Here is a 25,350-nt window from a genome sequence, read left to right on the forward strand (position 1 = left end):
AGATACCGAGCAACAGCGCGAGTTCGTGGAAGCTGCCGACCAAGGCCGAAGGTTGTCGAACGCAGTCGATTTAAGCTGACAACAGCGCCACGCAAGGCCACGCGCTCCCGTGTGTGTAGTGCACTAGTGGCGAGTTGCCGTTGGCTGTTGACTGCATCGTAACAAGATCATCCGGATTCTTGCAGGGTGAGTACACTCGCGCTTCCGCTACCGGTAGTTTGGAGATGTGAGCAACGATACGTATTTGATACAGGCATCATACAGCATAGAAACAGGTATAAAAAATTAGTGATTCTGATAAAGAACGTCTTTTATGACGTTCGAAGACTTCCGAGCTTCTTGCTGGCAAAATGGTGTAGTAAACAGCTGAAACGTGTAGTTGATACGTGCTCTGCTTATTGCAAAAAAATTATATACGAATTTGTGGTGTCTGTTGTTTCAGACATGTCTGAAAGAACAGAAACCCCGAGGAATCTGCAGCTGTGACACTGTGATACATTAGACATAAATTGGATGTTTCTCCCCACTCCACCTTCAATTTACATATACTGCAGAAATGTACTTCTACACAAAAAGGAACGTCTAATTTAATTCTGTGTAGTGATTCATAAAATTCTGACTTTTAATCATACATTTCACTTTCTATATGTCCGAATAAGATTTTATTTCCTTATGAATTCCATCTCTGTGGTAAAGCAGCTATTCCCGTGTGTGTTTACCGAGCGAGATGGCGCAGTGGCTAGCATACTGGACTCGCATTCGGGTGGATAATGGTTCAATACCGCGTCCGGCCATCCTGATTTAGGTTTTCTGTGATTTTCCTAAACCGCTCCAGGCAAATGCCGGGATAGTTCCTCTGAAAGGGCACGACCGATTTCCTTCCCCATTATTCCCTAATCCGATGAGACCGATGACCTCGCTGTCTGGTCTCATGCCCAAAAACAACCCTAACCCCGTATGTATTTCGCTTTTATTTTATTTTCGATTTAGCCTGAGTAGCTGGATTTTCGCGATCGATTTCACTTATGGCCTACGCTGCCTTTGTTTGGTATAAGACGTGATGGACAATTCAGAATGCTAAATTTGCAGCACTTGCTCGACTAATTTCAAAATTTTTATCTGACATCTTCACATGTCACCTGTTTTTGAGCGAATGCGAATATTATACATTATTAGTGGACACACAAGAAAAAAATTAAATTAAATACAGAGGTTAAGGAGTGGACAGACCACATCCAGAAGATCATGTTTGGACACTTTGTTATTTCTTTTTTTTTTTTAATCTGATTTTATTATATTTTACAGCACATGTAGTGATCCTATGAGAGATCAGGAAATTTCAGAAATGGCAGTAACGTTTTGTCTGTTATGCAAGTGACATTATTAAGAGAAAAAAAAACAAATATCCAAGTAGCTGCTAATAGAATATGCTAGAAAATAAAGAAGTAGGTACTTTACGTTTAACGTACCGGCAGTGACAGTTTCATTTGAGACAGGGCTCAGGCTATCACTGGGAATGGATGATGAAGGAAATCGGTCCTGTCCCTTCCAAGTGAGCCATCTCAGCAATTGTCCTAAATTTAGGGAAACCAGTGAAACCTAAGTCAAGGTGAGTAGATGGGGATTTCAAGTACAGTAGCTTACCACTGCGCCACCTCAGTCGGAGAGAACATAAATACTTAATATCGTTCACTTCGAAATTTGTAATTGGGGTTGTTTACGATGGTAGGTGGAGCTGCCAAAATCCGACGTATCTTATTGACTTTTTACGCACGAAAGGGTGTATACAAAGCGATACGACACCCAGAAATTTAAGGAGGATATACATGAAGGGATTGACAATGTCTCCACAAAACCATACGAGAATAATAAAAGTGTAAGTCAAGCACCTGTAACCACTCATGAGGGACCATATAAAATTGGGTTGCTGTTTCTCACACAAAAAGGCGCAAGAAACTTTGAAAGACAGACTCCTTACGACTGTGACAAATATGAGGTTTATTATAAAAACAAAATTTACAAATGAGTACGCAATAGTGGAAAGTGAATTCAAATCATTTCGTGGTTAAATATGGAGGATGTAAGGTTTCGTCACTCTAGGAAGCATTATGTCACACAATGCCGATTACGTCCAGCCAGACGATGTGAGCTTCCTTTGACAGAAGATATCCAATACCGTAAAAAATTAGTTATGTTTATCATCTTTTAGCTCTGGTTGTTTTGGCTTTAACTAAATATATTTCGTCTACTCGTAGTAGGCATCACCAGTGGCCTATAACATAAAGCAAATTATTTAGTTGCAGCTATTACGTCTTAATTCATATATTTCTGGACTATTGCAGATATATTATTAATTAAAACACACACACACAGGCGTAATATTCTACGACATGTGTTATTAAGTACAGAAATCGGTTTTCTGCTGTTACATCATCATCAGCTACAAAGATAAATATGTGGTGCAATGAAATTTTGTAGGATCAAACATTATAAACTAGTGCTTCTACGGAGTATTTTCATTTTCAGTGTAAATGCGATGTAAATTTGTGTGTGTGTGTGTGTGTGTGTGTGTGTGGAGGGGGGGGGGGATGGGTCATCGGTCTTCTGACTGGTTTGATGCGGCTCGCCACGAATTCCTCTCCAGTGTCAACCTCTTCATCTCAGAGTAGCACTTGCCACCTACGTCCTCAATTATTTGCTGGATGAATACCAATCTCTGTCTCCCATTAGCGTTTTTTCCCTCTATTGTTCCCTCTAGTACCATGGAAATCATGTCTTAACAGATGTCCTATCATTCTGTCCCTTCTCTTTATCAGTGTTTTCCACATATTTCATTCCTCTCTGATTCTGCGCAGAACATCCTCTTTCCTTACGTTATCAATCCACCTAATTTTCAACATTCGTCTGCAACACCACATCTCAAATGCTTTATTCCCTTCTGTTGCTGTTTTCCCGCCGTCCATCCTTCACTACTATACAATGCTGTACTCCAGACGTACGTTCTCAGAAATTTCTTACTCATATTAAGGCCTATATTTGATACTAGTAGACCTCTATTGGCCAGGAATGCCCTTTTTTGCCATAGCTAGTCTACTTTTGATGTCCTCCTTGCTCCGTCCATCATAGGTTATTTTACTGCGTAGGTAGCTGAATTCCTTAATCAATTCTTGTATTAAGTTTCTCGCTGTTCTCATTTTTGCTACTTCTCATTACTTTCGTCTTTCTTCGATTTACTCTCAATCCATATTCTTACTCATTAGATTGTTCGTTCCGTTTAGCATATCATGTAATACTTCACTTTCACTCAGAACAGCAATGTCATCCGCAAATCGTATCGTTGATATCCTTTCACCTTGAATTTTAATTCCAATCCTGAACCTTCCTTTTACTTCCATCATTGCTTTTTCGATGTACAAATTGAACAGTAGGGGCGAAAGACTACATTCCTGTCTTACACCGGTTTTAAACCCAGCACTTCGTTCTTGGTCGTGCACTCTTATTATTCCCTTCTTGGCTCTTGCACATAATGTATATTACCCGTCTCTCCCTATAGCTTACCTCTATTTTTCTCAGAATTTCGAGAATTTTTCCCCATTTTACATTGCCGAAGGCTTTTTACAGGTCGACAAATCTTATGAACGTGTCCTGATTTCGAGATCGATCAACTTCCTTCCTTTATGGACTTGATGTAGTACTTTATGTTGTATCTTGTAACGTTGACCTTCCATAAACAGGTGGTCTGAGGAATAGAGTCTCTGTTTTTTTAAGTTTCCGATTTCCATGGTGTTCCTTCAAGTGGGTGAATACTGCCCTGCCAGAATGATCGATATTGAATTTGCCACAATTACAGTAACTATATAGTACCGGGTGATTAAAAAGTCGGTATGAATAGACTACGGAATAATGTAGATAGAGAGGTAAAAATTGACACACATGCTTGGAATGACATGGGGTTTTATTAGAAAGTTCACAAAATGTCCGACAGATGGCGCTGGACAGCAAAACGTCAATGACTGCGTATGACAATCGTATATAAAAGGAGCTGTAATGAGAGAGAATGCCTTCCGTATCCGCCTTCCCTCTCCCACACGGCTCCTGTATGAACTGATCCCCTTCCCCCACCTCCTCCTGTTCCTCCAACTTCTCCGCATCCTTTAAATTGTCCGCAGGCTTGATCCCCCCCACCCTCCTTCCTCTCTACCCCCGGCCCGTTGCCACGCCTCTATCGCTGTATCCCTCCCTCTCTCCACCTCCACACCCTCCATCTCCTTCATCAGGGCAATTTTCAGCACCTCCCCCTCCCGGATGACGAACTTCGCTGTGACATCTACCCTTCCTTCCAACTATAACCTAGCCTTGTTCCCCCCCTCCCAGGGCCCCCTTTTTCCTCTCCCCTCCTTCTCCCAGAGCGGATTTTCCTCCTTCCCCCCCCCCCTGAGACTCTGCACCCCATACTTGCCTCTTTCTTTCCCACATCCCTTCCTACCTGGCCCTCTTCGGCGCGCCCGCCACCCATCTCCCCCCTCTCTTCCCCTGCCTTCCTTCTTCCGGTCTCCCTCATCTCCTTCCGTCTGATAGATCCTCCAGTTTGATCATCGTCAGTATGCCACGTCAGTGTTGTGTTTAGTGCTGTTCCTCCTGTTCCTCAAGTGGTGTGATTTTACTTGTGTATTGGCTTAAGGTTCACCGTTTCGCCGTCAGTGTTTGTTATGTGCTACGCCATCTGTCGATACTTTTTATGCTCCAGTCATATTGTGCATTGTGTTCTTTTAATTGTCGCAGTGTGTGGCTTTTTGTGTGCGCTACTTTTAAACAGTTTTTAATCTCCATTTTACAGTCGCCCTTTTTTTCTATTGCCTTCCATGATGTTCCCCCCTCTTTTATATCTATGTTCACCATATTCTCTCCTTTGTTATTTTTAAATGTCTTCTATTTGTTTGCTCTATTCTTTTGGCTGAAGGGCAGCGCATATGCTGCTGCCAGCCCACTCCGATGGCGAACTGAAATACAATAAAGAAAAAAAAAAGAGAGAGAATCAGATGCGCCAGCAGTCGCAGCATGTTGACGTTACTTGAAAAGGCGCTTTTAGTGAAGCTGTATTGTCAGAATGGGGAATGCGCTAGTTCAGCGTTACGATTCTATCGCCATAGGAAGGGGATTCGAACGGGTAAATGTCCGTTGACAAATGCAGCTGTGGCGAGAATGATTTGCAGGTTCGAAGCCACGGGTTGCTTAGACGATAGACTCCGTAGTGGCCGACCTAGCACAAGGCGTAACGTTTCTTAGACAGTTCAGGAAGAAATGGAGACGGTAGCGGGTTCGTCTATCCACGGGGAAGTCAGCGCTCGTGTAGTCGCACGTCACAGCGGCATTCCATACACTACTGTTTGGTTGGCACTTAGGCGTACCCTCCGATGCCATCCGTACAAAATCCATCGGCCTCATGAACTGTTACCTGGCGATATAGTGAAGCGGAGGGTATTTGCAGTGTGGGCGTTTCAAATGGTGGCAGAAGATGACGATTGGTTGAGTAACGTGTTGTGGACCAACGAAGCTCATTTCACGCTCCGAGGGTCTGTCAACGCCCACAACTGCAGAATTTGGGCTCTCGAAAATTCTAGAACTGTCGTGGAAACTCCATTGCACGACGAGGAAGTCACGGTATGGGTTGGATTTGCCACATCTACCATTATCGGGCCTTTTTTCTTCGAGGAAGTGCGTGATTGTGGTTTTGTAACTGCTACCGTGACGGGTGAGAGGTACGCCGATATGTTACAGAATCGCATCATCCCCAGCCTGGCTGATAAACACCTGCTGTAACGTACGATGTTAATGCAGGATGGCGCTCCACTCCATATTGCTAGACGCGTGAAAGATCTCTTGCGCGCGTCGTTTGGTGATGATCGTGTGCTCAGCCGCCACTTTCGTCATGCTTGGCCTCCCAGGTCCCCAGACCTCAGTCCGTGCGATGATTGGCTTTGGGGTTACCTGAAGTCGCAAGTGTATCGTGATCGACCGAGATCTCTAGGGATGCTGAAAGACAACATCCGACGCCAATGCCTCACCATAACTCTGGACATGCTTTACAATGCTGTTCACAACATTATTCCTCGACTACAGCTATTGCTGAGGAATGATGGTGGACATATTGAGCATCTCCTGTAAAGAACATCATCTTTGCTTTGTCTTACTTTGTTATGCTAATTATTGCTATTCTGATCAGATGAAGCGCCATCTGTCGGACATTTTTTGAACTTTTGTATTTTTTTGTTCTAATAAAACCCCATTTCATTCCAAGCATGTGTGTCAATTTGTACCGCTCTATCTACATTATTCCGTGATTTATTCAATTTTCAAATTTATACTGACTTTTTGATCACCAAGTATATTCTACTCTTGCCTATATCTTCCTGTCCTGTCACAGCTTTTCATTTCTTTTGGATTGTGGTGTTTGGCTTGACTATACTGATGCTGTGTTTTTTGAGGATGTTACTAATTTTGCTTGTGACTTGGTTGTGGTATCTTGTGATGTGCCATTTTAATGAACAAAATTCACCTTCTCACTGCGATACAAACAGACATGGCCATCTTATGCCATAATAATAAAAGAAAAAGAATAGTGACGCTCCAAGATGAGTATTTCATGCAGAGGGCCATAAATAAACACTAAATTATGCTCAACAACTAAGAAAGAGCTAACAGAAAACCAAAATCAATTCATAGGTTACCACAATAATATAGAAATTAAAAAAATACTAATATAGAAAGCTTACAAAATAGATATTAAATAACTGAAAAATAATAAATTAAATCAAAGTTAAACACATATGCACAAGCGCGCGCCCGCGAGCGCGCACACACACGCACACACACACACAACAACACACATTAATGGTCTCACTCCCACTCAACTCCCATGATCCCTCAGTCATCCCTACAGGAAGTGAGCACCGTAATTTTCAGTGTGCACCATGAAGGGTTACGTGTAGTGAAACGAATAACTGTGGTATAGTGTCTGTTTTGTCCTGCCTCCTCGTGGAATATGGAGCGCCTAGGAAACCTGCTTTTTCGGATCACTAGACACTAATTCAAGCAAATCGTATTAATGAATTTTTTTTTACAGTAAGATAAATGACAGTACTTAACTTCGAGACTTTACAGTTCTGTGTCGCAAGCAATGGGTGACAGACGAAATAAGAAATCGCATCAGTATAGACAATGTCCAATACAAGTGAAATTATACAGTTCCTAAGTCGCTGGTGTAGAACTCGTGGAATGGCTAGTCCTCAACTGAGCCGCGGCCAGGCGGTGCTGCGCTTATGTCCTCTTCGTGTAGATGCTGCTGTCTCGTTGTCATCGTAGAGAGGGGTCGGTCAACATACTATTGGTTGACGTATTCTCCACAACCCTCTCTGCTTCTCCAGTCTTGACTGTCGTACAGGCGCTTGACTTTACGCCGGACCAGTGACATTGGAAACATGTACTAGTGCCTAGTGCCTACAGAAGAACCAACAGACAACGAAACGAACAGAAAAGTAAAAGCAAGTGAAAAATCATAACTATATAAGTTCAAATAGATAGACGTTCTGCCAGACAGCCTGTACCTTTCTCCTACAAGAGATCTATTATTAATTAATTAATTTTCTTTGTATTATAAACAACTTATGATAACTTATATGAAATGGACGAAACACGTTTGGATAAAAACAAATTTTTCTTATGCACATGATAAACATAAGTGAAGCAGCAGCTGAGAAGAATGACTGCAGGTACTAAAAATGTTAAACACTGTCCTAGAAACAAAGAAGAAATCTCTGAAACTGAATGTTTGTGATACTGCACTATATGATAGTGAGTGTGAAGAGTGGGAATTTGAAGACAATGGGAACGTATGCAATGAAACGTCGTTCATTAGAAGAATATGGGCAGCTGAAGCGGATAATAAAAAGTTGTGGCGTAAATTTTAATAAGGAACTGAAATCAGAAGAAGAAAGTGATCCGTGGGCTATGTACTCACATGATCCGGAATAAGTTCTTTGCCGAATTCGGGGAGGCGGGAGGGAAGGGAGTGAATGGCAAAAGTGAAAAGAAAAGAACAAAAGCGGACACCCCTGAATAAGCACTGCACTATGTATTATACAATATTGAGGCATTTTATGAGGAAGTAATCATGAGAGCAAAGAAAAGTGAAACCCAAAAATAGAACAGAATATCAGTCCTAGCTTAAAAAAAAATCTAAGAAACGGTAAATGAAGTGAGAGTGTAACATGGCAACTAATTATTTAGTTAGACTAGAAAGATTTTGCAGGACTGTAAACCCAAGAGATCGTTGAAAACAAGACAGTTTTCAACATACTATGAACACTGGCTGGAAAGGAAATATATCAACCATTGAAATGAGCCTGTGTTGATTTCAACTTCTCTCTCCAGCATTTTCTCTGTGGCAGCAATATGAGACATACTACATGTATCATATAGCTGTAGAAGTCTATCGATACAAAAAAAATTATACTCACCTGCTCTTGTAGAAAACAGCATGTCTCAGCTAATGCTGCTACAGCAATAATCACTGGTAAGTGGAGAGAGGGAAATAAAAAAGTCCTCTCATGTTTCTGACGAAACAGTCGAAATGGGGTCTCGAAATAACACATCCACTGAGGATATGACAAATATTTGCAGTACCAGTTTGTTGCATTGCTCACAAACGATACCGTAATAATATTGCAATCTGAATTACATTCTACATTTATAAGTTAAGGAACTTCGAAAACCATAGAACAAAAGGAGATACGATGATAAGGAATCCTGTATCAGGTGGCCTGGCCATATCATGTCATGTGACAGAGGGGTTCGGTTACAAGATATACCAAAAAATGCCATAGGCTGTTGGTGTCACTTACCAGAAGTGGGTTTCCTCTATCAGAGGCGTAAAGTGTCAGTTGGAGATATGATGGCATTGCTTGGCGATAAGGGATGTATAACATCTAAGCATATTGTGGATAAAGGTGTCCAGCACAGATTCCAGTAACGCCTACAGTTTCTGAACAAGAGCATTTTGTAAGGAAAAAATGGTTATTGGTAGCGGTATTGGGACGAGTATCTTTCAGTATACATTGTCCTGTGTATATTATTAGGTTCGTGAGTAAGTTCGTAGCGTTTTTGTTTTGCATGTTGGTACTCTGGTCGCTATGGGTTTATTTACCGTATGTAATATTTTATTTGTAGTTCACTGTTGCTGTTTGGGCTTACATATTGTCATCTGGAGATAGTTAGTGGAGCTGTGGACACCAGAAAATGGAACGCTAAGTGGAAAAATCGGAACGTTTCGTCTGTTTGAGTTCAATAAAGGGGTGACGGCCGTGGAGGCAGCCAGAAACATTTGCATATGGAATAATGTCATTGGAGAGAGCAAGGCAAGAAAATGGTTTCCTCGTTTTAAGAAGAATCGTTTTGTCACTAGAGTCTCTCCATGTTCACGAAGATCTTTTGGTTTTGATGAAGACCGTTTAAACGCATTAATCCACAAAGATCCACGTCAGCGTACCCGAAAACTGGCAAATGCGATGAACTGTGATCATATCAGCATCGTGCGACATTTGCATGCAGTGGGGAAAGTTAAAAAAAAATCGGTATGCCGATACCGCATGCTCCAAGTAAAAATCACTCAAATCAGCAGGTGGCCATATGTGCATCTCCTTTTGCTCGTCACCAGTTTGCTCGTAACCAAGATCGATGATTCCTACCCTGTATCCAAACTGCTGACGAGAAATGTTGTCTTTTTGCTAACATGGGGAAAAGACAGGAATGACTGAGCCCAAACAAAGCAGCAACTCCTCGTACGAAGACCTGCACACATTCCCAAAAGGGAACATCTGGTGGAAGAGCCTCGGTGTGGAGTAATACGAATTGCTGCGCCGAGGTATAACCATCACTGCTGACCTTTATTGTGAACAACTGAGACGTCTTGCAGACGCAGTTCAAGAACAACGACCAGGAAGACTGGCTGAAGTGATGCTACTCCACAGTAATGCCTGCCTTCATTCCGCTAGACTGAGAAAAAACGCTGTACAGGAGTTGGGTTGGAAAGTCATTCCGCACCCACCTTGTCCATCTGATCTTGCTTCCCCAGATTTTGACAGTTTTCGGCCTCTGTCTAACAACCTTCAAACTTTCTTTCCGGATGACAATGCACTCAGAATATGACTAGACGAGTTTCTTCGCCTCAAAACTACGTGATTTCTACAGTCACGGAATCGAAAAGTTACCCCAACGGTGACAGACAGTTGTAAACAGCGAAGGACAATATATTATTCATGAATAAAGTCTCCGTTATGTGTATCTCTTGTGTTTATTAAACGTATAGAAAAACGATACGAACTTGTTCAAATGTGTGTGAAATTTTATGGGACTTAGCTGCTAAGGTCATCAGTCCCTAAGCTTACACACTACTTAATCTAAATTATCCTAAGGACAAACACACTCACCCATGCCCGAGGGAGGACTCGAACCTCCGCCGGGACCAGACGCACAGTCCATGACTGCAGCGCCTGAGACCGTGCGGCTAATCCCGCGCGGCGATACGAACTTACGCACCAGCGCAATACTTTAAATTCTCTACGTGTACACCCCCTCCCTTTGTTTCTCAATTCGGCACTCACGAGAAAAGAAATTATTACTGTTAACAGATTAATAACAGGTGAAATGAACGGTAACTGAGCGAGACACCTTTTAACATGAAACCTTCCAAACGTCTTCGCTGTACCTGTGTTAGTTCCTTCGTGTTAAGAAAACTAACTTATTAAAGACAGTCCGTTGGAAAACAAGATACTCTGCATTTCTTTACGATAGTGGTGCGATAACAATACAATGTATTTACTTTTCTGCGTTTCTAATGGCGTTTCGGTGCTATAGAGTCATTTCTGTGTCCTACGTAAGTCACAGTGCTCAGCACTTCTAGCTGCTACGCCGAGGTCTCAGGTTCGACTCCCAGTACTGCTAGCCATTATTTCTTGGTAGGACTGGAACCGGGTTCACTCAACCTCACGATGCCAACTGAGGAGCTCTTTAAGTGAGGGGCGGCGGCTCTAAGATCTGGGAAGCTGACAACGGCCGGAAGAGATCTAAGCTGACCCCACGTTCTTCCATACCAAATGACACCATCCTAAGACGATGACACTTGGCTGGGCGGTACTGAATGAATGATCTGATAGGGCCAGTAGGCGGAGCTTTAGACTTGGCTGATGTCACTTCTGATGTGTGCTAATTTTGTTTTATCTATACATTCTAACAGTATCACTGATCAGTAATAATGAGCAATGAGTAGCACGTAGTTCAACATTTGTGGACTTAGTATAATCATTATTTGAAATGCAGATGTACTATATTTCTACAAGAAACTAACTTATTTCGCTTGAACTTCTCTAACCACTAATACTGCACGCAGTTGGCACTAAGTCAGTGTGATGTCTTCATTTCACTACTCATTATTGTTTGAATTGGACCCTAGCAGTACTGTAGGAGCATAACTGAATCTTTAATACGTCTTTCACATCTCTGCACTCATAACTAACTATAGCTCTCCAGCTTAAATAACAATGTTGCCAACTAACGGTCAAACGGAATAAGTGGAAAAAAGTAGCACCATTTGGAGGAAATTCCCAGACTGTCTGCAAGTGGCAAATGTCTTGAAAAGTAGGAGAGAAATATTTCTGCAACGAAATTGCCCAAAGGGCAATAAAATCTGTTTAGATATCTCACATGGTAAAAAAAAAAAAAACTTGCAGTTTTCAGTTAAAGGTCAGTTTCGGGGCACTACAGGGTGTACAGGGTGCATCAAAAAAAGTATACACGCTTTGAAGTCATAGAAAATTTATTTCCCGTTGTACGAGGGGCGTTCAGAAAGTAAGCTCCGATCGGTCGCGAAATGGAAACGACTATGAAAATCCGATAAAGCTTTGCACAGATGTGTTGGGTAGTGTCTCTAGTATAACCCCAGTTAGCATCACGTCGCTCTTCTCATTTCTGAGCTCGCAGTGAGTGCGTAAAGATGTCTAGAAAATAGTGTCTGCCGCCAAGTACGAGGGCCTGGTGAGAAATTTCGCCTGAAGCTATGCAGCTAACATTACATAACTGTCGTGCTGTTTCGTCTTCAAGACAATTCTCAGCCGCATTCTGCAGGGGCAGTGAAGATGCTTCTGCATCGTTTGCAAATGGAAATGTTAGATTACCCACAATACAGTCCGCAATTGTCTCCCCCTGAGTTTCATCTCTGGTCACATGAACCGCTGTCTTTGACGACAACATTTTGACACAGACAACGAGGTGTAGGCCAGCGTGGAGAATTGGCGGAAAGCACTGACGGCTGCCTTCTATGATGAGGCTATTGAAAAGTTGGTACAACGCTATGACAAAAGTCTAAGTCAGAACGGCGACTACGTAGAGAAGTAGCTGAAAGGTGTAGCTAATTGTTACAAGTAAAACATTTCTGATGTTCACTGTGGTTTCAATTTGGCAATCAATCGGAGCTTACTTTCTGAACAGGCCTCGTACAATGTTAAATTTCTTGAAATGGAAAGCTTAAAGCCCAATTGGAAAAATAAATATACTTTACAAATGTGGTTAATGTTCAAACTAGTGGCCATCAGCATCAATACATTTCTGAGTACGAGTCACCACTGATTTTGTACATCGTACCAAAGTGTCCAATGAGATTTCTGCGCACACCGCCTGAATCTCATTCCAAAGTGTGTCCAGATTACGTGGTTTACGTCTGTACACCTCATGTTTTACTGTGACCCATAATAAGCAATCCAGCGGCGTGAGGTCTGGAGAGCGTGCAGGAAACTCGATTGGTCCCGTGCGTCCTATCCACTGGCCTGGCACGTTGTGATCCAGGTATGCTCGCACGTCCCTATGATAGTGCGGCGGGGCGCCATCTTGTTGGAAATAAAATTCATCATTACCATATAATGCACGAATGGAGTCAGCAAGCATTGTTAGGTACGTTTCTCCAGTAACAGTACCTTCAAAGCGGGAAGGCGCAATGAGTCCCCTTGCAGACAAACCGCACCACACATTTACACCAGACTAATTCACGGCCTTTTCAACTGTAATGTGAGGATTATCTTCAGCCCAGTACACACAATTGTGCCTATTGACAGTACCATTGAGTTTGCATTGGGCTTCATCCGACAAAATTATGCTACCCATAAATCCCGGTTCACGTCTCAACATCTCCTGTACCCATTCACAAAATTATAACCTTCGGTCTGGGTCGTCGTCACTTAGGTGTTGCACCAGCCTTGGAATGTACACACGAAATTTGTCTTTCTTCAGAACGCGTAGCACACTACTAGCACTTTCATTACTCTCATGTTCCGCTTGCCTCTAAGATTTTTGAGGCGAACGCTGAAACAGTTCCAAGACCGCAGTTGTGGAGTCATCACTTGTAGCTGGACGAGGTCGTCCTGATCGACATTTATGTACATCACACACTGTTCCATGAATTTCGAATTTGTCTCGTAGACGTGTAATTGTTAGCCTTGAAGGCGGTTCTGTACCATACTCACTTCTCCACTGTCTTCGAACCGCAGCTACATTCTCAAACTTCCAGTACCACTTAATTTTCTGCTTCCGCGCTTCAAAGCTCAAACGCACGTCCGCCGAGTTGCAGTTACTTCCTTGCCACTGCTACCACCTGTTGAAGAAACATAACATTACTTTCTCACAGATATTGAACCTTGTAGAACGGGAAATAAATTGTCTATGACAGTTCAAAGTGTGTATACATTTTTTGACTCACCCTGTTTTGTTGTATGTTTGTTTTTGCGTGTATTTTTTATTTTTATTTATTTTTTTATGTAGGTGCCCGGTGAGATAGATGACGAGAGACTTACTTTGAAATCCCCATATGTTCACAGATTTTCTTCTGGGGCAACATGATTGGCACTGAAGCTGAAAGTTCGTCCTTTCCTTCTTGGATCAACAAACAGTTCATAGAGACTGTGCTGAATAACGGACACGCCGAAACTAAGTTGATAGTGGAAACCATCGACCTCCAACCTGGCTGCAAAGAGGGCATGAGCCACACAAGCAACATCTTCAGGGTTGCAGCCACCGCCAGACGAGGAGAATCCGCCACCTGTGAAAAGAGAAGCATCATACTAAAGTGCCTGCAGGAAAACTGGGAGACTAAAGACGTGCCGAAGGACAACGACCCGACTGAGATGGAGACGTTGCTGCTGGGTGAGGTGATGCCAGAGGTGCACAGGCTGCTGAGGAGTGTGGAGGGCGAGGCGTTCCGGCCTGTGGCGCCGCTCTGCTACTTGACAGGTAGAAGCCCCGTCCCGTTCCTCGCCATAGAGGACCTCTCGCCGGCCGGCTTCAGGACGGCGGATCCTGCGCGCCCCCTTGACTACCAACACTGCGCAGCGGTTATGCGCGCATACGCCCGCCTGCACGCCGCCTCGGCGAGGGTCCTCAAAGACCGGCCCCACTACAAAACGCTCTGTGACCCGAAGAAGAGCGTGACGGAGGGCACACAGCAGTACTTCCGACAGCTCTCTGACAAAATCTTTAAAGCCGCGGCACGGCAGCTTAGAGTTCACAAAGGATACGAGAGCTACGCTGAAAAGTATGAACGGCTTGCAGAAAAATACACACGTGACGTCTTCAGGTACTGGAGATCAAGCGAAATAAGACTGCCCGTTATGCTGCATGGCGACTGCTGGAAGAACAATTTTATGTTCACATATGTGAATGAAAATATTACAGATGTTAGACTTATAGATTTTCAGGTAAGATCACGTTTTTATTTTCGTGCTGACCAACATGGGCCATGCAACAACTTCCTCTTGTTTATTAGTTATTTTCTATTACTCTAGTACTCCACCTTCACCCTTGTTCCTGCTACGTTAGCGCTGTCCATTTTTTTTATAATTTCTTATTCTTTTGTGCTTTGAATACCTCCTATAATTAATAAATTGTTCTTAAAAATTTTGCATTGTTATATCTAATTCGGCAACGGCCTTGCCGCAGTGAAATCACCGAAGTTAAGCGCTGTCGGGTGTGGTCGGCACTTGGATGGCTGACCATCCAGGCCGCCATGAGCTGTTGCCATTTTTCGAGGTGCACTCAGCCTCGTGATGCCAATGGAGGAGCTACTCGACTGAATAGTAGTCTTCGGTCAAGAATACGATCATAACGACCGGGAGAGCGGTGTGCTGACCCCACGCCCATCCTATCCGCATCATCCACTGAGGATGACACGGCGGTCGGATGGTCTCGGTAGGCCACTCGTGGCCTGAAGACGGAGTGCATTTTTATATCTAATTCCTTGATTTTATTTCTTTCTCGTTAATAATAATAATAATTTATTTCATTTATCGTATGGCAATACACACACATAAGAAAGAAACAGACGAGTCACTAATATAACAAACGTTAATAATAGCAAACAAACATTACTAATATAATAAAGTTTAAGGATTACAAACAAACATAGAAACTGGCACCCTGCATAGCTTATGCCTTCTATGTTTATGTGACAAATTCGAACCACGGGTCCGAGTTTCCTGGTCAGAGGGACCTGAGAAGGGCCGTTTCGTCTGTCTGGTGACATAACTCTTACTGAAAGTGTCATAGTCAGGAGATCCTGAGATTATCTGACTGTCAGTATGTGCTAGCTCATTTACAGTTACCCAGGGTGCACGTGTAGTGTTATACTACGGACGCGAACTAGCTTTAACCCCAATAATAATAATGAGCGTATGGCATTGGTGGCCGGGAGACCCCTTGCGAGTGAATGAGACTAAAATGATGATGAAAGACACACAACACCCAGTCATCTCGAGGCAGAGAAAATCCCTGACCCCGCCGGGAATCAAACCCGGGACCCCGTGCGTGGGAAGCGAGAACGCTACCGAAAGACCACGAGCCGCGGACTCTATTCTCGTTGCCTTCATTATTTATGTAGGTAGGCTGTTGTTGATATTGTCCACTTCTTTGCCCAGAAACACAGGAATATTTACTTCGTTAGCCTGTTCTCGTTGAATAGGCAGAACTACTAAAAAAACATTAGCCTTCACTTTGCCATTACATAAGATATTTTCTGTATATTTTGGTAGATCTAATCACTACTTTTCGTTGTCGAACCAAGTGTAGTTTTCACTGCACTTATGACAACGAGTGGACAAAAGTCACGAGTCATGTGATACGTCATAATACTGTGTCGCACCTCTTTTTGCCCAGCGATGTCCTGCAGCTCGACGTGGCATGGACTCAACAAGTCGTTGGAAGTCCCCTGCAGAAGTACTCGTATTGAGCCGTGCTGCCTACATAGCCGTCCATAATTGCGAAAGAGCTGCCGGTGCCGGATTTTGTGTACGAACTGTCCTCTCGTTTATGTCCCACAAATGTTCATGAAGGGCGATCTGTATTGCCAAAGTATTCGCTCGAATTGTCCAGAATGTCGCGAACAATTATGGTCCACTCACAAAGAGCTCTGTCGTCCATAAAGACTCCTTTGTAGTTTGGGAACACGAAGTCCACGACGACTGCAAATGGGCTCCAAGTAGTTCAGAGGAACCAGCCTGTTCTATATAAACACAGTCCACGCCATTATGGTGCCACCACCGGCTTTCACAGTGCCATGTTGACAACTTTGATCCATGGCATCGTGGGGTGTTCGTCATACTCGAACCAAACCATCGGCGCATGCCAACTGAAATTGCGACTCATCCGACGAAAGCACGGTTTTCCAGTCGTCTATGGTTCACCCGATGTGGCCACGAGCCGAGGATATGAGCTGCAGGCAATGTCGTGCTTTTAGCAAACGACGCCACATCGGTCGTCTGCTGCCATAACTCGTTAACGCCAGATTTCACCACACTGACCTAACTGATACGTCGGTCGTACGTCCCTTATTGATTTACACTGTTATTTCACACATTTTTGCTTGCCTGTTAGCACTGACAACTCTACACAAACGCCGCAGCTCTCGGTCGCTAAGTGACATTGTGGACATATGAATATTGAGTTCACTAACGATTTCTGAAATGGAATGCTCCGTGCGTCCAACTCCAACTAGTCTTTTGCGTTCAGAGCCTGTTAATCGTACGGCGATAATCACGTAGGAAACTTTTCCACATGAATCGGCTGAGTGCGAATGACAGCTCTGCCAATGCACTGCCTTTTTGTACTTTGTGTTCGCGGCGCTACCGCCATCTGTAGACGTGCATATCTCTAACCCATGACTCTCGTCACCTCAGTGTATTCTTCAAATAATCCTTCTTCCTTGTTTTGTAAATAAAACCATCTTTTCGTCCTGCATCTTAATTTATTTTTTCCCGACGCATCTGGGAAAAATAAATCAAATTGCATCAAGAAAAGTCGGTTTTACTTACAAAAAAAGTATTTCTGTGCTTGCCGCAGAGGATGGTCAGGCAAACAAACATGTAATCCTTCTTTCAAGTATCTTCATTCTGTCCATCTTGCAGTCCACAGTTAAGCATTTACATTTATGCAAACATTTTCGTCTCACATCGGTGGCTTGGTGTTTCAGTGCATAATTTTATTTTATATACATTTACTTTTTTGTTCATTCCTTAAACAAGTGCCCACGCACGCAGCCTGCGAGCCGACCGTGTGGCCGAGCGGTTCTAGGCACTGCAGTCTGGAACTGCGCGACCGCTACGGTCGCAGGTTCGAATCCTGCCTCGGGCATGGATGTGTCTGATGTCCTTGGGTTAGTTAGGTTTAAGTAGTTCTAAGTTCTAGGGGACTGATGACCACAGCAGTTAAGTCCCATAGTGCTCAGAGCCATTTGAACCATTTTTTGTTAAGTACATAGTCATAAGAGCCATTTGAACCATTTGAGCAGTCTGCGATCTCATCTAGTACAGCGCCAGGTTCTTTTCAGCCAAATCCCAGGTGAGCTGGCAACACGGCACATAAGCATCCGATTGGGAATATTGGGGAGTGGATTTCCCGTTCCTACATTTATCTTACGTCCAAGGAAAGCGTTCGAAACACAATGGTCGGAATTTAAAAGCTGGAACTATTTCAAATTTGTTCAAAAATGATTCAAATGGCTCTGAGCAACATGGGACTTAACATCTGAGGTCATCAGTCCCCTAGAACGTAGAACTACTTCAACCTAACTAACCTAAGGACATAACACACATCCACGCCCGAGGCAGGATTCGAACCTGCGACCGCAGCGGTCATGCGGTTCCATACGCATTCGCCTAAAACCGATCGGCCCGGCCGGCTTCAAATTTGTGTCTGGGATAATATGTCTCGGAGAAAGATATGAATGCCTAGTATAAGTGTGCCTGTTCGTTAGTGTGTATAACGGAGCAAAGTCTCTGACTCACACAATATCCACAATATCTTTAGTGAAATATCTAGAGTTCTTGGTAACTAAAAAAAATTTTTTTTCGTTCTCTAGGTGGCGCGGGCAGTTAGAGTAATGACTCATGTAGAACCAGGGAATTTTTAGCCAAATATCATGCAAGGATACGGGGCAGAGATAGTCCCAGGTGGGAATATTTGGAGCGTATTTATAGTTCCAGCATATGCCTTACGACTATGGGAAATCTCCCAAAAACGCTGGTCACAACTGAGGGATAAAAGCTGTTTTTAATCTAATTATGGGTCACTATGACCCTCACACATAATGAATGCCTTGTGTATGCGACAGTGTGTTTGCTTATGAATGCACAATGTCAAGTCGTTGATTTGCATCACTACCCAGCGCAGCTGATGCTAACGACGACATGGGACCGTTCCATTAGTATCCACGTTATTAATATGTTAATACCTGACATTGTTTTAAAAGGCACATCTGAGGGTAAACGAGTAAGAGAATGCGCAAGAGTGAGCTAATGAATGCCTAACTAGTTTTTGATAGATGAATCCAAAGTATCATCATCATAAAGTTTGATAGTACTAGGTATATCTGCCCCTAATGGTAAAGCCAGGACACTTTAATTTAGTTTCTGAATAAGCTGACACATTGATGTTCATGCTAAGCCCCTACATGTGTGGACTACCAATAGTAAGACGTTAGCCGAAACATAAGTTTAGTGCTTCAGTGAGGATCCTGTAGAATGACACCTGCTCATATGAGATGATGTTCTCACCACTTGACGGAGTTTAAAAGGGGCATCTGCATGTGGTCGCCTGGTCGAAGTATGCCTTGTCCACGCATGTGGCTTGTTTGAATGTGACAGTGCACGATGATCGACTGAATGGCAACAAAAGGAAAACCACAGATGCCAGTAAATTTCCCTACGTGCACAAGGCTCACCATACATCTTTTACATCTACATGCAATCCAGGCAGATGTAATTGACTCATAAGAATACCCGCTGTAATCGCTCACCATAAGTCAGCGACAACAAGAAGCCGGGCTACAGAAATACCGCCCAGAATCATCATGAGTAGGGTGGCATTAACATCACAAAACAAACGGCTGCGTTGGAAGTAGTTCCATATCTGATGAACATGGACTTTTGACGAATACAACCCTATTTCCCTGAGGAGGAGTGCAGGAAATACACTCCTGGAAATGGAAAAAAGAACACATTGACACTGGTGTGTCAGACCCACCAGACTTGCTCCGGACACTGCGAGAGGGCTGTACAAGCAATGATCACACGCACGGCACAGCGGACACACCAGGAACCGCGGTGTTGGCCGTCGAATGGCGCTAGCTGCGCAGCATTTGTGCACCGCCGCCGTCAGTGTCAGCCAGTTTGCCGTGGCATACGGAGCTCCATCGCAGTCTTTAACACTGGTAGCATGCCGCGACAGCGTGGACGTGAACCGTATGTGCAGTTGACGGACTTTGAGCGAGGGCGTATAGTGGGCATGCGGGAGGCCGGGTGGACGTACCGCCGAATTGCTAAACACGTGGGGCGTGAGGTCTCCACAGTACATCGATGTTGTCGCCTGTGGTCGGCGGAAGGTGCACGTGCCCGTCGACCTGGGACCGGACCGCAGCGACGCACGGATGCACGCCAAGACCGTAGGATCCTACGCAGTGCTGTAGGGGACCGCACCGCCACTTCCCAGCAAATTAGGGACACTGTTGCTCCTGGGGTATCGGCGAGGACCATTCGCAACCGTCTCCATGAAGCTGGCTACGGTCCCGCACACCGTTAGGCCGTCTTCCGCTCACGCCCCAACATCGTGCAGCCCGCCTCCAGTGGTGTCGCGACAGGCGTGAATGGAGGGACGAATGGAGACGTGTCGTCTTCAGCGATGAGAGTCGCTTCTGCCTTGGTGCCAATGATGGTCGTATGCGTGTTTGGCGCCGTGCAGGTGAGCGCCACAATCAGGACTGCATACGACCGAGGCACACAGGGCCAACACCCGGCATCATGGTGTGGGGAGCGATCTCCTACACTGGCCGTACACCACTGGTGATCGTCGAGGGGACACTGAATAGTGCACGGTACATCCAAACCGTCATCGAACCCATCGTTCTACCATTCCTAGACCGGCAAGGGAACTTGCTGTTCCAACAGGACAATGCTCGTCCGCATGTATCCCGTGCCACCCAACGTGCTCTAGAAGGTGTAAGTCAACTACCCTGGCCAGCAAGATCTCCGGATCTGTCCCCCATTGAGCATGTTTGGGACTGGATGAAGCGTCGTCTCACGCGGTCTGCACGTCCGGCACGAACGCTGGTCCAACTGAGGCGCCAGGTGGAAATGGCATGGCAAGCCGTTCCACAGGACTACATCCAGCATCTCTACGATCGTCTCCATGGGGGAATAGCAGCCTGCATTGCTGCGAAAGGTGGATATACACTGTACTAGTGCCGACATTGTGCATGCTCTGTTGCCTGTGTCTATGTGCCTGTGGTTCTGTCAGTGTGATCATGTGATGTATCTGACCCCAGGAATGTGTCAATAAAGTTTCCCCTTCCTGAGACAATGAATTCACGGTGTTTTTATTTCAATTTCCAGGAGTGTAGAACAGGGCTATTTGGCGCCTTATTCTACCGCATGCAGTCCTGTTGGGATTCCGTTTGTCTTGGATACGTGGTAGGATACTTTTTCATGTTTCTACTTTAAGTTCTGTTCAAATTATTAAACTGTCTCTATGTGGGAGGGATAGGGTGATAGGGACACTGGCATTTGCCCGAATTCCAAGAGACACATCCCTAAAACCTCAGACGGGGTCGTGTTCTACTTTACTTTTATCTTATTCTATTATTTAGTTCTATTATATTTGTACTTCTCGTTCCTTTTCTGAGTTGCTTAGTATGTTTCTTAGAAGTTACGTTGTGGTTTTCAGCTGTCTTGGTTGCTGTCAGTCTCCATTCGTTCTTTTATAATATTTGTTGGTGTAGGATACTGGAAAGGTGAGAAATTTAGATCCATGGTCGTTTCAGTTAGTAGTTCGGCGATCACACTGGACTATTTGCGTTTATTTTTTCCTACTCACTCTACATCCACATACGTACTCCGCAAGCTACCGTATGGTACATGGCGGAGGTACCCCCTACCACTAGTTGCGATTTCCTTCCCTTTTCCTCTCGAAAAAGAGCGAGGGAGAAACGACTGTCTACATGCCTCCGCACGTGCCCGAGTTTCTCGTATCTTATCTTCATGTTACTCTGCGAAATCTGCGTTTGCGGCAGTAGAATCGTTATACAGTCAGCTTCAATTCCAGTTCTCTACAAATCTTGATAGTGTACCTCGGTAACAACGTCGCCTTCCCTCCAGGGATTCCCAGTTCCCGGCCGGCCAATGTGGCCGAGCGGTTCTAGGCGCTTCAGTCTGGAACCGCACGACCGCTACGGTCGCAGGTCCGAATCCTGCCTCGGGTATGGATGTGTGTGATGTCCTTAGGTTAGTTATGTTTAAGTAGTTCTAAGTTCAAGGGGGATGATGAGCTCAGATGTTAAGTCCTATAGTGCTCAGAATCATTTGAACCATTTGAACCCAGTTCCCGAAGCATCTTCGGCGTTTTGTTCGAGCCTAGCAGCTCGCTTCTGAATACGACCTTGTGCGGATCCCAGACACTTGAGAAGTTTTCAAGGCTAAGTCGCACTATCGTACTATGTGCGGTCTCTGCTATAGCTGAAACATACTTTACCCAAACTCGACCATTGGCCCTCTTTGCCACAATCTTCGCATGCTCGTTCCATTTTATATCGCTTTTGCTGCGTTACGCTACTGAATCAAGCGAGACACTACTCTTACTGTATCCGAACAATATGGGTTTGTTTCATCTACTCAGCCGGCCGCGGTGTTCTAGCGGTTCTAGGCGCTCAGTCCGGAACCGCGCGACTGTTACGGTCGCAGGTTAGAATCCTGCCTCGGGCATGGATCTGTGTGACGTCCTTAGGTTAGTTCTAAGTAGTTGTAAGTGCTAGGGGACTGATGACCACAGATGTTAAGTCCCATAGTGCTCAGAGCCATTTGAACCATTTTTTTCATCTACTCATCCTCATTAACTTCCATTTTTTCACATTTAGAGCTAGGTGCCATTCATGACACAAACTAGAAACTGTATCCTCCTACAGTGATAGAATCAGCAGCACACAACCTCAGATGCTCCCCACCCTGTCGCTAGATCATTTGTGGATGTAGAGAATAATAGCGGTCCTACCACACTTCCGTGGGGCACTGCTGACGATACTCTTGTCTTTGATGACCACTCGCCGTCGAGAACAACATACTGGGTTCTGTTCTTAAGAAGTCTTCGAGTCACTAACATATCTGGGAACCAGTTCCATATACTCGTACCTTCGTTAACAGTCTGCCGTGGGGTACCGTGTCAAATGGTTTCCGGAAATCTAGAAATACGGAATCAGCATGTTGCCCTTCATCCATAGTTTGCAGTATATTATGTGAGAAAAGGGCAAGCTGAGTTTCGCACGGGTGATGCTATGCTATTCCATGTGTTTGCTTCTCTCTCTCAAGGAAATTTGTTATATTGTAACTGAGAATCTGTTTGAGAATTCTGCAGCAAACATATGTTAAGCATATTGTTATGTAACTTTGCTGGTCCGTTCTTTTATGCCCTTTTTCCAGTCGCTTGGGACTTCGCTCTAGGCGAGAGATTCGCGATAAATGCAAGCTAAGCAAGGGGCTAATGACGGTTAGTCTCCTTTGTAAAACCGGAATGTGTTTCCATCCGGACCTGGCGACTTACTTGTTGTCAGCCCTTTAAGTTGTTTCTCTACGAGGGGATGTTTATTACTTAGTCGTCCATATGGAAAAATGTTCGATAGTCAAACGATGGTATGTTTGTACGATTCTCGAGAGTGAACGATTTCTTAAATATCAAATTTAGGCTCTCGTTTTGCTACCTTCAGCTGCTGCAGCAGACTGTTCAACGAGTCACTGATTGGAAGCTTTAGACCCGCTTAGAGATTTTTCATAGGATCAGAATTTTCTCGGGTTCTCTGCCAGATCTTTTGCTAGGATATGACGGTGGTAGTTACTGAATATTTCGCGGATAGAGCTCTTCACAGACACACGAATCTCTACTAATCTTTTCTGTAGTAATTTGTGCCTTCTCTTTTGAACCGAGGGTTTAACAACCTGTGCTTCCTGAACATTTTCCGAATTTCCTTGTTAATCCATGCTGGCTCTTTTCCGTCCTTAATCCACTTACTAGGCACGTAGCTCTCCAGACCGCGAGTTACAGTCTGTTTAAGCACTGCCAATAATTCCTGTACATCCATCTTAATGGGTCTAAGTGACGACAGTCTGAGAAGCTAACAGCTGCTTATCCGCTATTTTCTAGCAGAAACACTCTGGTAGCCCTCTTGACTGATTTATTAACTGTCGTAACCATAGTGTATGGTGTATGATGACATCACGATCACTCAACCCACCTTTATATTGACGCTGTCGGTAAGGTCTGGCCTGCTTGAAGCCCCATTGCGTCCGGGCTGTCGAAATAGCTGATCAAGACAGTTTTCGGAAAATATATTCAGAACTAACCCCCCCCCCCACCCTGTATGCCTCGTAATGAATCCATACTCGATAGGCTGAAGTTAATGCTGCGTGATCTGCGTGATCTGACTGTAGGTTTCTTTGAACAACACGTAAAACTATTCAACTATTAATTTGGTTTGACCTAAACCTGTTATACGCTACCATGTAACTTCACTCTGACACTCAACTTCGACCTCAATAGAGACAATATTTTTCTCAACACCAATGAACACTCACCCGCCTATGGCGTCTAATCTGTCTTTCCGAGATACGTTCCGTAAGTACCGATATTACAATGGTGTGCTCACAGACAGTGTCGCTTCTTGTTCTTGGATGCAGTCTACCAATTATTCTGTAGGTTTTTCTGGTCAAAGTATCTTCGAAACATTTGTTTTACTGGCTAGTCAAACTGGTGCTGCGTATTTTAGAATTATCTTGTAAAAGCTTTTTATTATGTACTAGCGTTTCATCCCTGGTACCATGCAGCTATCGATGTATTAGTTTCAGTATGTTCCTCAAGTTTTCTGAGATTGTAATGTTGCGTGCGGTACCTCAGGATGGCTATCAGACTCTCATCCAACAAAATCAGTGCCAGTGCATTCTAACGCAAAGCAGTGAAACAAGTGACCATTTTGTTGCTCATTTAACTTGATATTCTAATCGCTGAAATAAAATCACGTGAGCTCCCCCATTCCCTACCACCTTCTAGGTGCTTAACTTTTTTTGTCCGAGAATGTTCCTCTTAATCTGTAGGCACCATGGACTTATCCAGTAAAGATGTAAAGTTACTGTTTTGCTGTCTCAGCTCAGCAAAGTGCACAGCGGAGCGGCGGACCTGCTGTACTTCCTGTACATGAACGCCAGCGAGGAGGTGCACCGCGACCACCTGGACACGCTGCTGGCCGACTACCACGGCACGCTGGTGGCGCTCCTGCGTCAGCTGGACATGGCTGCCGAGGCGGACAGCTACCCCCTGGAGGCTCTCGTTGAGGACATGCAGACGGGAGGGGCCTGCGCTGTCTTCTTCTGCGCGCTCAGCTGTATGTCGGTCACGTCGCACAAGTACGGTGCCGAGTTCGAGAAGTTGTTCCATCGTGCGGACTACTCGGGGTCTTTCCTGGAAGATGCTTTCAGAAATCCCTACTCTGTTTCCTATTTGAAATACCTCACACCAATATTTGACAGAAAGGGTTTCCTATGAGCTAACTGGGCCACAGAGTGCTTTAGTAAGTTCCTGTATCAACAACAACGGTACGTGGTGCAATCAGCACACAAGTACTTTGACCAGTGCTCTCTGGCGTATTTCTGTTATGGTTTTACTGTTGTTCATTTTTGTGGTGAGAACACTGAAAAATAAAGTCTTGGTTTTCTCTAGATTGTGGCTGCA

The 25,350-nt window shown here is 44.4% G+C and overlaps 1 protein-coding gene across 1 annotated transcript; it reads left to right on the top strand.

The window, feature by feature from the left end:
* Window positions 1–83: 83 nt before the first annotated feature.
* Window positions 84–25,339, top strand: LOC126236836 (uncharacterized). The gene is made up of 3 exons (XM_049946437.1): window positions 84–186; window positions 13,920–14,795; window positions 24,769–25,339. The coding sequence occupies exons 2-3, from the start codon at window positions 13,938–13,940 to the stop codon at window positions 25,162–25,164; spliced, it is 1,254 nt and encodes a 417-aa protein (XP_049802394.1). The 5' UTR covers window positions 84–186; window positions 13,920–13,937; the 3' UTR covers window positions 25,165–25,339.
* The last annotated feature ends 11 nt before the right edge of the window (window positions 25,340–25,350 follow it).

Source organism: Schistocerca nitens, chromosome 2, assembly GCF_023898315.1.
Source record: "Schistocerca nitens isolate TAMUIC-IGC-003100 chromosome 2, iqSchNite1.1, whole genome shotgun sequence".
Classification (NCBI taxonomy): Eukaryota; Metazoa; Arthropoda; class Insecta; order Orthoptera; family Acrididae; genus Schistocerca; species Schistocerca nitens.